The 14,638-nt window shown below is 37.0% G+C and overlaps 1 protein-coding gene and 1 pseudogene across 17 annotated transcripts in view; one reads left to right on the forward strand and one right to left on the reverse strand.

Annotated features, from left to right (window-relative positions):
• Cyld (CYLD lysine 63 deubiquitinase) overlaps nt 1–14,638 on the reverse strand; it is a 55,708-nt gene that overhangs the window by 26,876 nt on the left and 14,194 nt on the right. For 16 of the 17 annotated variants that reach the window (XM_060392259.1, XM_060392257.1, XM_060392249.1 and 13 more), the window contains 2 exons: nt 5,452–5,550; nt 1,372–1,485 (listed from right to left, as the gene is read on the reverse strand). In XM_060392259.1, coding sequence (XP_060248242.1) covers nt 1,372–1,485; nt 5,452–5,550 — 213 coding nt within the window. The remainder of the gene's footprint in view (nt 1–1,371; nt 1,486–5,451; nt 5,551–14,638) is intronic. The other variant, XM_060392258.1, reaches the window with a different exon arrangement.
• On the forward strand, nt 2,227–3,542 carry LOC132656997 (small ribosomal subunit protein eS7-like; annotated as a pseudogene).

Genomic DNA, 14,638 nt, shown 5'->3' on the forward strand with positions numbered 1-14,638 from the left:
CTCAAAAAATCAGGGGTCACTACTAGTATGCCTTTCTTCCTCAACTCTTATATTGAATTTACCTGTAACTCCTTTCAATTCAACTCTAAATATCCATTTATATCAATATACTTCTATCTCCCCTCTGCGCTGTCTTATCTCAGAAATTATAGTAAGTTACTATAACAGCTTTCAGTGGTAACTACTTACTACATTCACTTAGAGTCTACTGTCTTCCCTGTAACAGAATGCCATTTCCAAAAGACAAACCTGGTTATGCCACTCTCTCCATTTTCTCTCAGAGAGAGTATAACTAGGCTACATGGGCCTGACCCTGCTGGCTGTTCTCTTTCCTTCTCTGGATCTTTCTAGCCTACTAGGCTCTACTCTTCTCAGGGGACTTTATACTATTTCCATGGCCAAACTTATGATAATCCTCTCACTGCACCATTTCTTTGTTGACCTAGTTAGTTTTCTGTCAATTTGACACAGGGCAGGGTTATTTGGAAAGAGGGACCTCAGTTGAGAAAAGTATTCCATTAGATTGCCTGTGGGTAGTTCTGTAGGGCATTTTTGTGATTAATGATTAATGTTAGAAGGTCCAGCCCACTATGAGTGGGTGCCATCCCTGGGCAGGTATTCCTGAGTTGTATAAGAAAGCATGAGAAGCAAGCCATGAGGAACAAGCCAGAAAGCAGCATTCTTTCATGGCCTCTGCCTCTCCTCCTACCTCCAGGTTCCTGCCTTGAGTTCTCTCGGTGATGAAATGTTACCGGAAAGCCTAAAGATGAAATAAACCTTTTCTTTCCAAGTTGCTTTTGGTCAGTACTTTCTCACAGCACTGAGAACTGGTAAACACGGACTGCCCTGTGACCTCTCCAGCACCCTCACAGAACCAAGTCCTGCACTGCACTCAGCAACACTACAATTCCACATATTTGCATCTGATGATGTTGTATCTTAACAAATTGATTACAACTTCAAACATGGTGAGAGCTAAATGTATTTTATTCTCCGTCATAGTAACCTGAGAATGTCTCACGTTTGCTGAACACATGAAGGAAATGAATAAATGTGAGGAAAATGATGTCTAAGAAACAAGGGAAGATAGAGTGTTAAAGGAAGTAAAATAGGTAAGCCTTTAAATGAGTCACTTCGTTTCTAGAAACCTTTGATCCTAAGCACATAAATTATGTGATAAGAACTGACTAACACATTTCAAATACATCATCAACCCTAATAGCGAGTAGTTCAAACTACATTTAATATTTTAGTTCAGCAATATTAGCATATTAGCAATGATCTATTCACCGTTTCCAAAAATTCAAAAATATTGATAAAAAGCCATTAAGCCCAAGTATCATTATAAAGAGAAATAAAATTATAGATTACCTTCATCAATGTACCATGGATTTTTGGATTTGGATTGTTGTGAGTCAACAGATGACCCATTTAAGTTATAAAATAATTCAGATCTGTTTCTACTTCCAGGGTCTGAGGTAGATCCTGTGGAACAAGAAAAGTTCCTTTTTTTAAACAAGCCAATATAGTGTAAAAAAATATTTTATAAATAAATTAATATGCATACAGTAAACCAGCTGCTCACACAACTAACAGACACATAAAACAATGCACTATCTTCAGCTTTTAAATTTTGTTAATTGGTCAATACAGAAGAGAACAGGAGAAAGTTAAAACCTGCTGCTCACTTTTTTATATTAAAGCTCTAAGAAATCATTCCTCAAGCAATGGTAGCCCAGATCTTTGATCCCGCACTCAGGAGGCAGAGACAAAAGGATCTGAGTTCAAGCCAGCCTGGTCTACTGAGAAAGTTTCAAGACACCCAGAACTACACGGAGAAACCCTGATGAAACAAAGGAAGGGAAGGAGGTAGGGAGAGAAGGAAGGAAGGGAGGGAGGGAGGGAGAGAGGGAGGGAGCGAAATGGACTCATTCTATGTAGTCTTTCTCAGTATCAAAATCACCTCCTCTAGTTTCAGTTGGTGAAACTACTGACTCACAAATTTAACCTATTACAGTCATACCATATAAGTGATTCTTAACCTTCCTAATGCTGTAACCTTTTAATAGTTCCTCATGTTGTAGTAAACCCCAACCATGAAATTATTGCTACTTCATAACTGTAATTTTGCTACTATTATGAATCTAATGTAAATATCTGTGTTTTCCAATGGTCTGAAGCAACCCCTGTGAAAGCATCGTTTGACCCCCAAAGGGACTACAACCCATGGGGTAAGAACTGCTGCCATATAAAGACATTTCAGTAAACAAAAGAACAAACATGTGCCAGGCACTGTGGTGCACTCCTGTAATCCCAGCACTCAGGGAGGCAGAGGCAGGTGGATGGCTTTGAGTTCAAGGCCAGCCTGGTCTACAAAGTGTGTCTAGGACAACCAAGGATACACAGAGAAATCCTGTCTCAAACAAACAAACAAAACAGCAATGTTACAGAGCTAGATATGCACAAAGTTCTATCAACAAGTTTTATGTCAGTGGTCACAGAAAACTCATGATTATAATTTCCTTTTGGTAATCTTCAAATGCTATATATAAACTGATGAACAAATTAAATTATTTTTCAGATTTAGGCTCAGTATGTGGCTTAGTAGTAGAGTCCTGGTTTAGTTTGTGAAAGATGGTAGATTTGATTCCAGAACCCCCGCCAAAAAAAACAGTAACTTCAGTGTCTGAGTGGTGAAGTACTTGTCTAGCCAAGTATAAGGTTCTGTTGACTTTAATCCCCAACACTACAAAAGAAATAATAACTTAAAAATTATTTTAGATTCACTATTTAAACATCTTAGAATTTTATTAATAAATTTTCTTGCTTCTTAGAGTTTCAAGGAAAGGACCCTTGAGGAACCTCTAGGGCAGCAAACCCTGCACCATGGGTGAGGATGTGGTGGATTACCCAGCCTGCGTCCACTGACGGCTCTGGCTGTGATGCCCATGACCCAGGTGAAAGGTGGAAACTCCCTCCCCCCACCCCATGTTCATCTCAAGAAGTCCAACTGTGAGAAGCCAGACAGGTTTGAGTCTTGTATGTCAGACGTTGCTTGAGTCGGAGATCTAAGGCGCAGTCACAAGAACTCAACATCACCATAGCCAAGAAAATTGAAATTGGTGATCTGAAAGCTATATTTTTATTATACTGGTTCCTTAGCTGAAATCTTTCCAGAAAATCCAAGTCTGGCTGGTTTGTGAACTGGAGAAAAAGCTCAGTGGGAAGCATGTCTAGTCTTCACTGCTCAGAGGAGGAGTCTGCCCAAGCCAACTCAGAAAAGCTAAACGGAAAATGAGCAAAAGCGTCCAGAAGTAGCCCCCTGACAACAGTGCACGAAACCATCCTTGAAGGCATGATCCTCCCAAGTGAGACTGTGGGTAAGAGGACCATGTGGACCTGGCTGGCAGCCAGTTCATAAAGGTTCATTTAGACAAAGGACAGCAGAGCAATGTAGAGCACATGGCCGAACTTTTTTGGGTGTATGTAAAAAGCCCACAAGCAAGGACATTGATTTTGAATTCCAAGCATTTCAATTGTGAAGAAAATGACTGAATAAAGTGTCTTTCATAGTAAAAGAAACTAAATATTTAAAAATAAATTAATATTTTTAAAAATAAATAAAATTTCTCACTTTCTTCTGTCTGAAAAAAAATGAAGTACCATATTTATCACACTTTAGATTTATTATAGGACAAATTATACTAAAGATTAATTATGTGATGTGTCTTTTGTTTTTTGATTGTTTGTTTTGTCAAGACAGAGTTTCTTTGTATAACCATCCTGGCTGTCCTGAACCTCGATTTGTAGAACAGGCTGGCCTCCAACTCACAGAGATCTGCCTACCTCTGCCTCCCAAGTGGTGGGATTAAAGGCATGCACCACCACTGCTCAGCCAATTATGTACGTCTAATAACTAGATGTAAAACAAGTTGAATTCCAAAACACTCAGTAAAAATTTCTCTTCCATAATCTTCCCCATGTTTGTATGTAGAGATCACACAACTCTTTTTCTATTAGCTTCTACATACCTCAAAGGTTTATAACAGTGCAAAAATTACAGTCATGAAGTAGCAACGGAATAATTTTATGGTTGGAGTCATCACAACATAAAGAATTGTATTAAAGGGTCAAAGCATTAGGCTGAGAGCACTGGTTTATAGGGTGACAGTTAAATCAGAAGAAAATATACCTGTATCACAAACAAGTGCAGATACTTCCCTGCCACAATATTAGCCACAAAGACACACCTCATTGGTGATTAGTAGGAGTTCTTCAACCCATACTGAAAGTCAACTGTTTTTCAATTTAAAGTAAAAAGTTCTGCACTTCTTAGCTTAAGTCATACTTCATATGGTACACACTAGCTAGCTACTCAGAAAGCTAAGACAGGAGGATCATCACCAGAGTCCACAAGTATAAAGTAAGCATAGGAAACTTATCAAGACCCTCATCCCCAAACAAGGATTCAATAGCTATTTTATATTTGAGGATAGTGATCTTGTTGAATCTTTTCTGTGTGTGTGTATGACATGTAGGGGTGTGTGCATATGTGTGCTGTGTGTGTGTGTGAGTGTGTGTGTGTGTGTGTGTGTGTTAGTCCTCAAGAGCCATCATCTTGTTTTTTTGTTTCTTTTGAAGAGGGCCTCCATTGACCTGAAATTTGCCAATTAAAATAGGAAAGTTGGCTGGCTAGTAACAGCTAGCAAATCTCAGGAATCTCCATGTTTCTATGTCCCCAGTGTCAGGTCCAAAGGAAACTCCATCTCTCCAACCCTCAAAAAGCAGTCCTGCACTATATGAGAATTTCTCGTGGTTAGTTAAAAGCCTGCACTCTGCAGGAACTTGTGAAGCTGGTTCCAATCTCTACCAAAAGGAGCAATTTCCTAATCAATGGCAGAAGGGATAAATGGCTATCTGTAGTGTCTATTAGCATACTAAAGTACATGCTGGCCTCTAGACTCCTTCAGTATCACAAGTACCTGTTAAACAGAGCTCATGCTAACATCCTAGCTCTTCTCACTTCCTCCTCTATCCTAATTCCCTCCAGCTCATGCACTTCCCTATTCCCAGCAAGCCATTTGTCCTCTATATAAAGGCAAGGTTTTTCTCCCTGTCCCCGCTACTCACTTCTCTTGCAGATAGCCCTGGTCATGTCCAGTCTGTTTCCTTTTCTCTGTGCTCCGGACTCTTTTTCAGATGCCTCCCTCTGGATGTTCTCTCTTATTCACAATAAAAACTTCCCCCCACAACTCATGGGGTGGCCATTTTGGTGGTTTCTTTACTGTATTCTCATAATCGTATACATAAAATTTTAGTTTACATAAAATGTTTGAATAAATTATATATATCCACGTGTGTATATATATACACACATACATAATACCATATAACTTATTTAACATCTGGAAAAATCAGATATCATGTAAACTATCAAGAATGGCTCCATACCTGTAACCTTTGGTTTATTATGACTAGATGAACTTTTGTCACCAACACCTCTTGACATAAAGGCAAGTTTAGGAGGCCTCCTTTCCTGTGTCATGCTATCTGAAACAGTAAATGTACTTTTTAAATATAAATATAATTCATATGGAAGAGAAATAGTTTAATAATCAATGACAAGAGCATAAACAAAACAAAGATATCCTTTCCAACATAAAAAGCTCAATCTTTATAATTATACAGATTCTCTTTAAAGACTCAAAAGCACTGAAAAGTAATTTCTCAGGAAAAAAAAAATCAACACTGTAGTTAAAAACATAATTTCTACAAGAAAATAAACTCCTAAAATCATCCAAATGCTTTAACTTTTGAAAAGTTAGTCAGATGAAGTCCATTTTGTTTGATGTTTTTAAAAGCTATAAAGAAAACCTTATTCATAGTTTTCGTTGCATTTTCCAAGTCAGCATGCCCAGCACAACCCTACATAGTACAAAGTGTTCTGCACTCAAGAATTTATGAAAGGTGCTGATATAAAGAAAGACAATTTATTTACTACAAAAACTAGAATTTTTACATGGCAGTGCACCCAGAGACTCTCTAAAGGATGTGATATACTAAACTCATTTGATAAAACTTCTTGTTGCTCTCTAGCGAGTATCTCAAATTAATGTATTTCACAGACATAGCATGATGACAACCTGGGTAGGAGACAGGTCAGGGTCAGGAATGCACTCAGTAATTAATAAATATGCTTCCACTTTTAAACACACACACATTCAGATTAACATATGTGTATACAAGAACATGTAAAAAAGAAAGACAGAAAATTATACACAGATTAATAATGTAGAAAGCCAGAGATATACAACAGTATTTTTTTTTTTTTTGAAGAAAGCACTCTATATTTCACTTCAAAGTAAGATACAAAAAAATCTGGCAAACTTCTTTTAAATTCAAAAATATTTCTAAACCTTAAAGCCTGGTCACATTTATACAACACTCACACACTGATCAAATAAACATGAAAGAGCCAAGGGAAGCTCAACAGCACAGCCATGAAGTGCAACACAGTGCTGAGGGGCCATACCTGATAGCGCTGTCAGCAGCACAGACAGTAGCACCCACAGTGGGGTTTTGAGATCAGAAAGAAAAGATAGAAAAATTCTTTATTTTAAACACAGAAAAGGCCATTTAAAATTTAAAAGGGAGTCATATTGAATTAATTATATATAAATAATGCTTGACATCTTTTTTTCATGGTTGGAAAAGAAAGGAAATATATATTAAACTATATATTTTAAACATCTCAAAATATAATCAAATGAAATACTAAGATATCATTTCAATTAAAAAATTGTACTAACCATAATTTTAACAAATGATATAATAAAAGAAATACTAAAAATGCTTTTGTAGCATTACATTTAGATATCGATAAACAATATCTATGACAGTTTTTGTAGAAAAAATAACTCTCCTGTCATTGGAGAAAGGTTCCAAATTATAGCATATAAGGTGACTAAAGGAATTACTGCCCACTGTCAATTGTAACCAAGAGTGTGCAACTCCATTTGAAAAAAAGATGTTTATTAACCCAAAACAGTTTATAATACAAAATCACTTGGATCATAAAGAAAATGAGACTTAATGGCTTAATTTTGAAGAACAGGTATGATGTAGTAAACAGGGTGAGGAACAAATTTAAAGGACAATTTTGTAAGACTGAAATTATCATGATTAAAGATATTCAAGGAAATAATAATTCCACCCAACAGCCCACCAAAATGCACATAGTAACCCTATTCATAATAACTATAGGCTGGAACCAATCTATTCTATAGAACAGATGAACTAATTGAGGCATATAAAATTGTGATCTGGAGATACAGGTCTGGGGTAGAGCATTTGCCAGCATATTCAAAGCCCTGGGTTCAACCCCTGCACTACAAGAAAACAAAACACTTCTAAGGATTCATTTTCAGAGTTCACCAAAAATGTGGTCTATAAATACAACACCATATTACATAGGAATAAGATGAAGCAAACTGCTGCTTCACACAACAACATGAACTGCTGAGCAAAAGAAACCAGACCTCAAGTATACACAGTTTATACACCTCAGGACTGCATTCAAAATGATAAAACTGAGAGCTTAATCTATGGTTCTGGAAGAAAAAGAAAAGTGTTTTTTGGAGCTTCCTGGGCCGAAAATCATAACAATAAAAGAATGAACAAGTTATTCAAATAAATGTCTGTAAATCTGAATAGCCCATTAAATTGATAGGGGTTTTAAAAATAGTGTATTATTCAACAACAGTCATAGAGCACAATTCAAACCCAAATGAGAACTTAACATGTACCCCCAAAATGAGGGTATTATAAAACCTGATGCCACACATGCTCTGCATAGCAATTTACTAAAAAGCTCTATAAGATTAGATGATTAATCAGAATATTTCATATAATGACTGAATATATATAATTATATATATAATAATTTTATATAATAACTATATATAATGACTGTACTATATATAATGACTGTATCTGTATGGGACCTTACAGAACATCAGACCTGCCTGCTGAGCTCTGGAACTTCAAACTATTCTTCCTTTGGGATCTAACTGTCTCCCATGACCAGAAGTGTTGCCTTAATATAGAAAAAAATTCCAGAGTAGGACAACTTGGAGAGACTGAAAGCAGATTCACAGCTGCCAGGGTATACAGAGAAGTTGCTGCTAGGAATAGGTAACAGGGTTTCTACTTAGGATGATGAAACAGTCCTTGAGCTAGATAATAACAACAGATAAACAATATACTAAATGCACTTAATACTGCTGAGTTATCTTTGGTCCTTATGGAGCTCCTATCCTTTCCACGTCATACTAACTCCCCTTTCTTTTATATGATTCCCTGCACTCTGCTGAAGGTTTGGTTATGAGTCTTCATATCTACTTTGATACACTGCTAGGTAGAGTCTTTCAGGGGCCCTCTGCTGTAGGCTCCTGTCTTGTTACTTGTTTTCTCCTACGTCCAATGCACATCCCATTTGTCTTTCTAAATGAGGATTGATCATCTTACCCTGTGTCCGCTTTCTTGTTTATCTTCTTTAGGTGTAGAGATTTCATTATGTTTATCATATCTTATAGGTCTATATAAGTGAGTATATACCATGTTTGTCTTTCTCCTTCTGGGATACTTCACTCAGAATGATCTTTTCTAGATCCCACCATTTGCCTGCAAATTTCATGATTTCCTCCTTTTTGATTGTTGAGTAATATTCCATTGTGTAAAAATACCACAATTTCTGTATCCATTCCTCCGTTGATAGACATCTGGGTTGGCACAGGGGTCTTTTCTGAGACTGACACTCCACCAAGGACCATGTATGGATATAACCTAGTACCTCTGCTCAGATGTAGCCCGTGGTAGCTACATAGTAGTTACCGTGGTTTCCCAGTAAAGGGAGCAGGGACTATTTCTGACAGGAACTCAATGGCAGGCTCTTTGACCTCCCCAACCCCCAAGGGAGGAGCAGTCCTGCTAGGCCACAGAGGAGGACTTTGCAGCCAGTCCTGAAGATACCTAATAAAACAGGGTCAGATGAAAGGGGAGGAAGTCCTCCCCAATCAGTGGACTTGGAAAGGGGCAGGGAGAAGATGAGGGAGGGAGGATTTGGGAGGGAATGAGGGAGCGGGATACAGCTGGGATACAGTTAATAAAATGTAACTAATAATAAAAATAAAAATAAATTCAATTTAAAAAATGCTGCTGAGTTATATCTTAATGGAATAACAGTAGTGGTACACGAATTATACTTCATGTTTAAAAACTAAGAAAACTTCCAAATATAAAACTACGCAAAAGTTTTTGCACTTAATCCCAAAAGTGAACCATGTGAAGAGGATGAGAAGACAAGGTAAAGACTAGGAGAAAATATTTGCAAAGCATATTCAACAAAGGGCTAGTATCTAGAATATATTTTTTAAAATTACAAAACAATAAAAAAGGAAGTAACTCAATTAGAACCTGGCCAAAACATATAAGAATATATTTTACTGAAGAATATAAACATATAATCACATTAAAAAGATATTCAATATCATGAGCTGTCAAGGAAACAAAACTACAATAGACTATTATCACACATTTCTCAGAAAGGCTAACATGAAAAGCAGCTAGGAGGATACAAAAAGACTGGGTCATTTAAATAGTTCCAGTAGTCATTTGACACCATCCAGTCACTCTATAAAGCAGTGTGCCAGTTTCTTTAAAAAGCTTAATATAAAAAATAGTGGCACCCTGTGTGGGTAGATCAAGTTCCTCCTAGAGGCCATTGGTTGTTAAATGAAAACCCCAATGCCAAGGATATGAACTATTTCCCTTGAGTTGCTGCTCAGGAAGGCTCCTGCAGTCCCCAAAACATCAATTGCCACTGCTATTAGTTGCCCACCAGATTTAGATGGTAAGACCTTATTGCTGAAGGTATCACATGCTCTGGTCATAGAGCATACATAAATCAAGCTGCAACTCGGCTGGGACTTTCCTCTCTGCTAACTATCCCTCATAGTTCAGAAATTGCAATGCAAGCTGCTAGGAGAAAAACTGTCATAAAGGGTCTTATTCAGTTATTTACCTGTCTACAACAATGGCCAAGCAAAATGGGCTTACAAGCACAACAGCGGCAAGTCTATTATAAGGGTAACCAACAGTTTCTGATTAGGTTTGGGGCCTATTCTACAGAGGGAACTCATGTTTCATACTATAAAATCAATCAAAAGTCCATGGGTAAGGAGTTCATAAAATCTAGTGCAGACACTCCTGCTATTGTTTTGTTAAATGAATAGGATATAACTCATAAAGTGTCTTCTAAATAACTTACATTTAAGCCCACAATGTTGCTGTCGTTTGTCAAAAGCTTCCTTTTGCAGGGGTCAAAATACTGAGAACAAATTGCTGAGTAACTACAAATGGTATATCTATATCACCCTTTCCATGGCTCAGGGAACATCAGAAAAAAGGGTGGAAAGCATATAAGAGCAGAAAGAAGTAGAGAAGCATGTGGAATGCTGGCTTCTTGGTCGTTGCACTCTTGAACGTACAAGAGCTATGATACCTTGCACAAGATGTACATGAGATTGGACCTGCCATGGAAGGGGAAAGGACTCACGAGATCCCACCCTCCTTAAGGACTTATACATAGTTAATAATTGATAGGATAAGGACAAACATTTTTTCCCAATGGTCTAGCCACATGTAAGGCATACATGCTCCTATAACAACCCTAATGAAACTCATTAAGTCTCTCTCTCTCACACACACACACAATCCCCCACACACACGCATGCACGCATGACATTAAAGCAGGACTAATTGGGAAGAGAAGGATTAGCAGGGATGAGAAGGGTCAAAAAGGGTAACAGGGTAATCATGGTTGAAACGCATTATGTACATTTATGAAAATATAATGTAGACCATTATCATGTATAATTAACACTTGCTAATAAAACATTTTAAAGCTTGCTATGGAAATAACATATGAACTAACTAGGAAAACTACATATTTCTACACATTTTCTGCCAGAAAAATGAAGGTTTGCATTCACTCAAATGCCAGCATACAATGCTCATTAAAGCATTGGTCATTATGACCCCAACTTAAATGTACTTCGATGGGCACTCATTAAATCAACAGTACATCAAAAACAAGGACTGTCTTAGCAATTAAAGGGAAAAGATCACTTACACCACATGGATAATCTCCAGAGAATAATGGTGAGATAAAAAGTCAATCAAAAACCCCCAAAATTACGTCCTATACAAATCCACTAACATATAACTTTTCTGAAATGGCAAACTTAGAGAAACAAAGAACAGACTGTTCTTTGGTGCAGATGCTCCCTCCCCTAGCCACTACCAAATGCCAACAATGCTTCAAATAGTATTGGGATTTCATACCCACTACTCCCTCCCTCCATGCTGGAATTCTGTCTGACCGAGGCTGCACAGGTCTTGTGCATGATGACACAATTCATGTGAGATTTTATATACAACTAACTGCCCTGCTGCATTTAGAAAATTCTCTTTTCCTTGAAGTCAACCTCTACCTCTGCTTCTGTAATCTGCCTGCCCTCTCTTCTCTTTTACAAAGTTCTCTGAGCCTTGACAGGAGGGATGTAAGATGTATGTTCCTACTTAAAGCTGAGCATGCCATAGTCTCTTATTCTTTGTGCCTTGACCAATTGAGGGTCTCTGTGTTAACTGTCATCAATTGCAGAAGGAAGCGTCTCTGATGACAGCTGAGATGCACTGTTCTACGGCTATGTTCAATTACAGTGCAACAAAATGGTGACCTTCTTAAAGGACATGAACTATGAAGACATGCAACACACACACAACATACACACACACACACACACAAATTGATCAAGAAGGACACAAAAGCACATTATCAGCCTCAGGAGAAAGGTTCCCACAAAATGACTTCTTTTCTAAATTTCTGTGAATGTGTATATACTGTGTAGTCTGAGTTGTTTTTAATTGTATTATACTCTTAACCTTCCCAACTAAAAGAGAGAGACAGAGCTCAACGAGCAGAAATGCATTACTTTAGGGGTGTCACAAATTGTCATACTTCATCCCAACTTCACAAACTTGGATGTGCTATCACATCAGATGTGTTAATGCTTTGGGCTATCAGAAACAGCAGTGTAAAGAGGGACATTTTTTACAGCAGGCTGAAGCAAAGGTTTCCAGACACCAACAGTAAGAGACAGTTCACTGGAGAGAATTCTTCCCCAAATCTCACCAACTGTTCAGCTGCTCCAAAAAGAATCTTTCCTACGTGCTGGAAATGTTAATTTTGTCCCACAAATGAACGTAATTGGGCAAGAAAAAAATAAAATAAGTGAAGGAACTAAAGGAGTCATTGCCATGCTTTTTCCCCCCTAAAGAAAAGAGTGTTAATGATACAAAATATAAAGGAAGGCTTATTCAAACAAACTAAATTAACTGTCATCTAAACAACTTTACTTTTTAAAAGTCTATTTGCAAGCTTTATTTTGTTGGCAAATAAGTGTAATTTATTGTATAAAAGAAGTATCATTCTTAATTATCCACTATTCAAGATTTATGAATATCAATAGTTTTGAAAGAGAAAAAGCATTCTTTTCCTTTCTTATCACCACTCTAAACCAGCAATAACATTAATGACAAGCAAGGATCTAGAAGATTCCTGACAACAGACTCCCAGGTCATGAAACTTACATGTTTTGCTGTTGTTGTTACTATTTTAATTCTATGCCAGTGATTAAATAAAATACAGTTTAAATGTTTTTTTTCCTTGTAAGGTTACACCCCAATTCTACCACAGCAGAAGTAAAAACTAGCTTATTTCTTCTCTCCTTTCCATTTCTTATGTGCTACTGAAGAATCTAAGACAATTTACATTTCAAACAAATTTAGAGGTGGAATGTATACATACACATTATTCACTTATAAACATATATAAAGAAAGAAATAGAGCTGGAGAGTTGGGGGAGGTTGGAACATTTCAAAGCCTTATTCTACAGAAGAATGAAAACAACACTTAAGCTCACAGCTTAAGTGAGCTTCCCAGCTCTTTCCCCTTCTTTATTGGTAATACTAACTTACGATTCCCCACATCTCACAACTTTATATAACATAATCCATTCAGCTATAAAATGTAAAGGTCAAAGCAATGCCATTAAGATAACTAAAAATGACAGCTACATCCACTCAAAAATGTCACCTGTTTTAAGGTATCACTGGATAGCCCCCTGAAAAAAAATTCCTTAAAAAAGAAAATGCTCAAACAAATTTATTTGCTAACTGAAATAGAATTTCACTTGAGAATATGACTGCAGAAAAGCTGTATTACCCATATTTCATTCCCCTAAAAAAATTCACAATGAAAGAAAAAACTACAGGAGCTTATTCTTAGCCACCCAGAAAGTTAGCGTTATAAAATCGGCATAGCTCCCCAAATTTATTTAAAAACAAAGCTTCTCAATTCAGCTCTACTGAAATTTTGAGGCCAAATAATTTCTTGTGTGGCTGCTCAAATGTCTCCTGAAGAGGTCTGCTGGAATATATGAATGTGACAGGTCAGTACCCCGTCCTCCCTATCCCTTATTTTATCATTCTCTAGCCTTGATACAATCAAACTGACCACAGATTCTGCTCAATTATTGTCTATCTCCACTCCTTAAAAATGAAAGCTCCACATAGGAATTATTTTTAAAATTCATATAGTTAATTCATCATGTGTGTGTGTGTGTTTGTGTATGTATCGATGTGCCATAGCGTGCACGTGGAGGTCAGAGGACAATCTGCAAGAGTCGCTCTTTCTTCTAACATGTGAGTTCTAGGAACTAGGTTTGAGGACAAGCGCCCTTATTCAGTGAGCTATATTGCTGTCCCTAATGATCACTTTTATTCAATGCTGGACTTGAACTTACACCTTTGTTCACCTTAGGCAAGTGTTCTACCATGGAGCTATATTCCTAGCCCCAAGAATTCTTACCTGCTTTGCTTTCTAAAATATCCACATCTAAAGAAGCCTATGTAAGGGCTTCCTATTATCTGAACAAATGCTGCTTTATATTGCTACTCTTTTTTAAACAATAAGCACTCACTGTAACATTAAAACAGTGTTTCAATTCATAAACATCCTAAGCTATGCTATCTATAAAACAGGCATAAAAAAGTAAATACCACTAAATAAAATATGAACACACATATACGCTTTCCCCGGAATATAAACCATTTGTTTCTAAGAGGTTGGACAAGGAACTGGAAGTAGGGGACCCAGAAGGAGTTGGAGGTGGGGTATTATAATCAAAATATATTATTACATGCATGAAAATTCTCAAAGAATAACCACTATATCTTAAAAGAAATCAAAAGTAAAGTATGCTTTCTTAAGAGCAAAATTGAAATAATGCTAACACATGAATCTCACAGCTCTTGCTACAAAACTAAAAGCTGCCGGGGAAGCATGTTCAAATTGTAAAACAGTATTCATGACTTGACACCAACAGGGAGACAGGATGGGCAGAGTCAGGCCAGAAGCCTTCATTTTCCATTTCTATGAAACAAGAAACTCAGGTCCTAAAATAAGCTATAGAAAGAAACTTAAAAGCATTTTGTATCAACATTAGTAATAATGGAA

This window comes from Meriones unguiculatus, chromosome 10 (genome assembly GCF_030254825.1).
Source record: "Meriones unguiculatus strain TT.TT164.6M chromosome 10, Bangor_MerUng_6.1, whole genome shotgun sequence".
Taxonomy (NCBI): Eukaryota; Metazoa; Chordata; class Mammalia; order Rodentia; family Muridae; genus Meriones; species Meriones unguiculatus.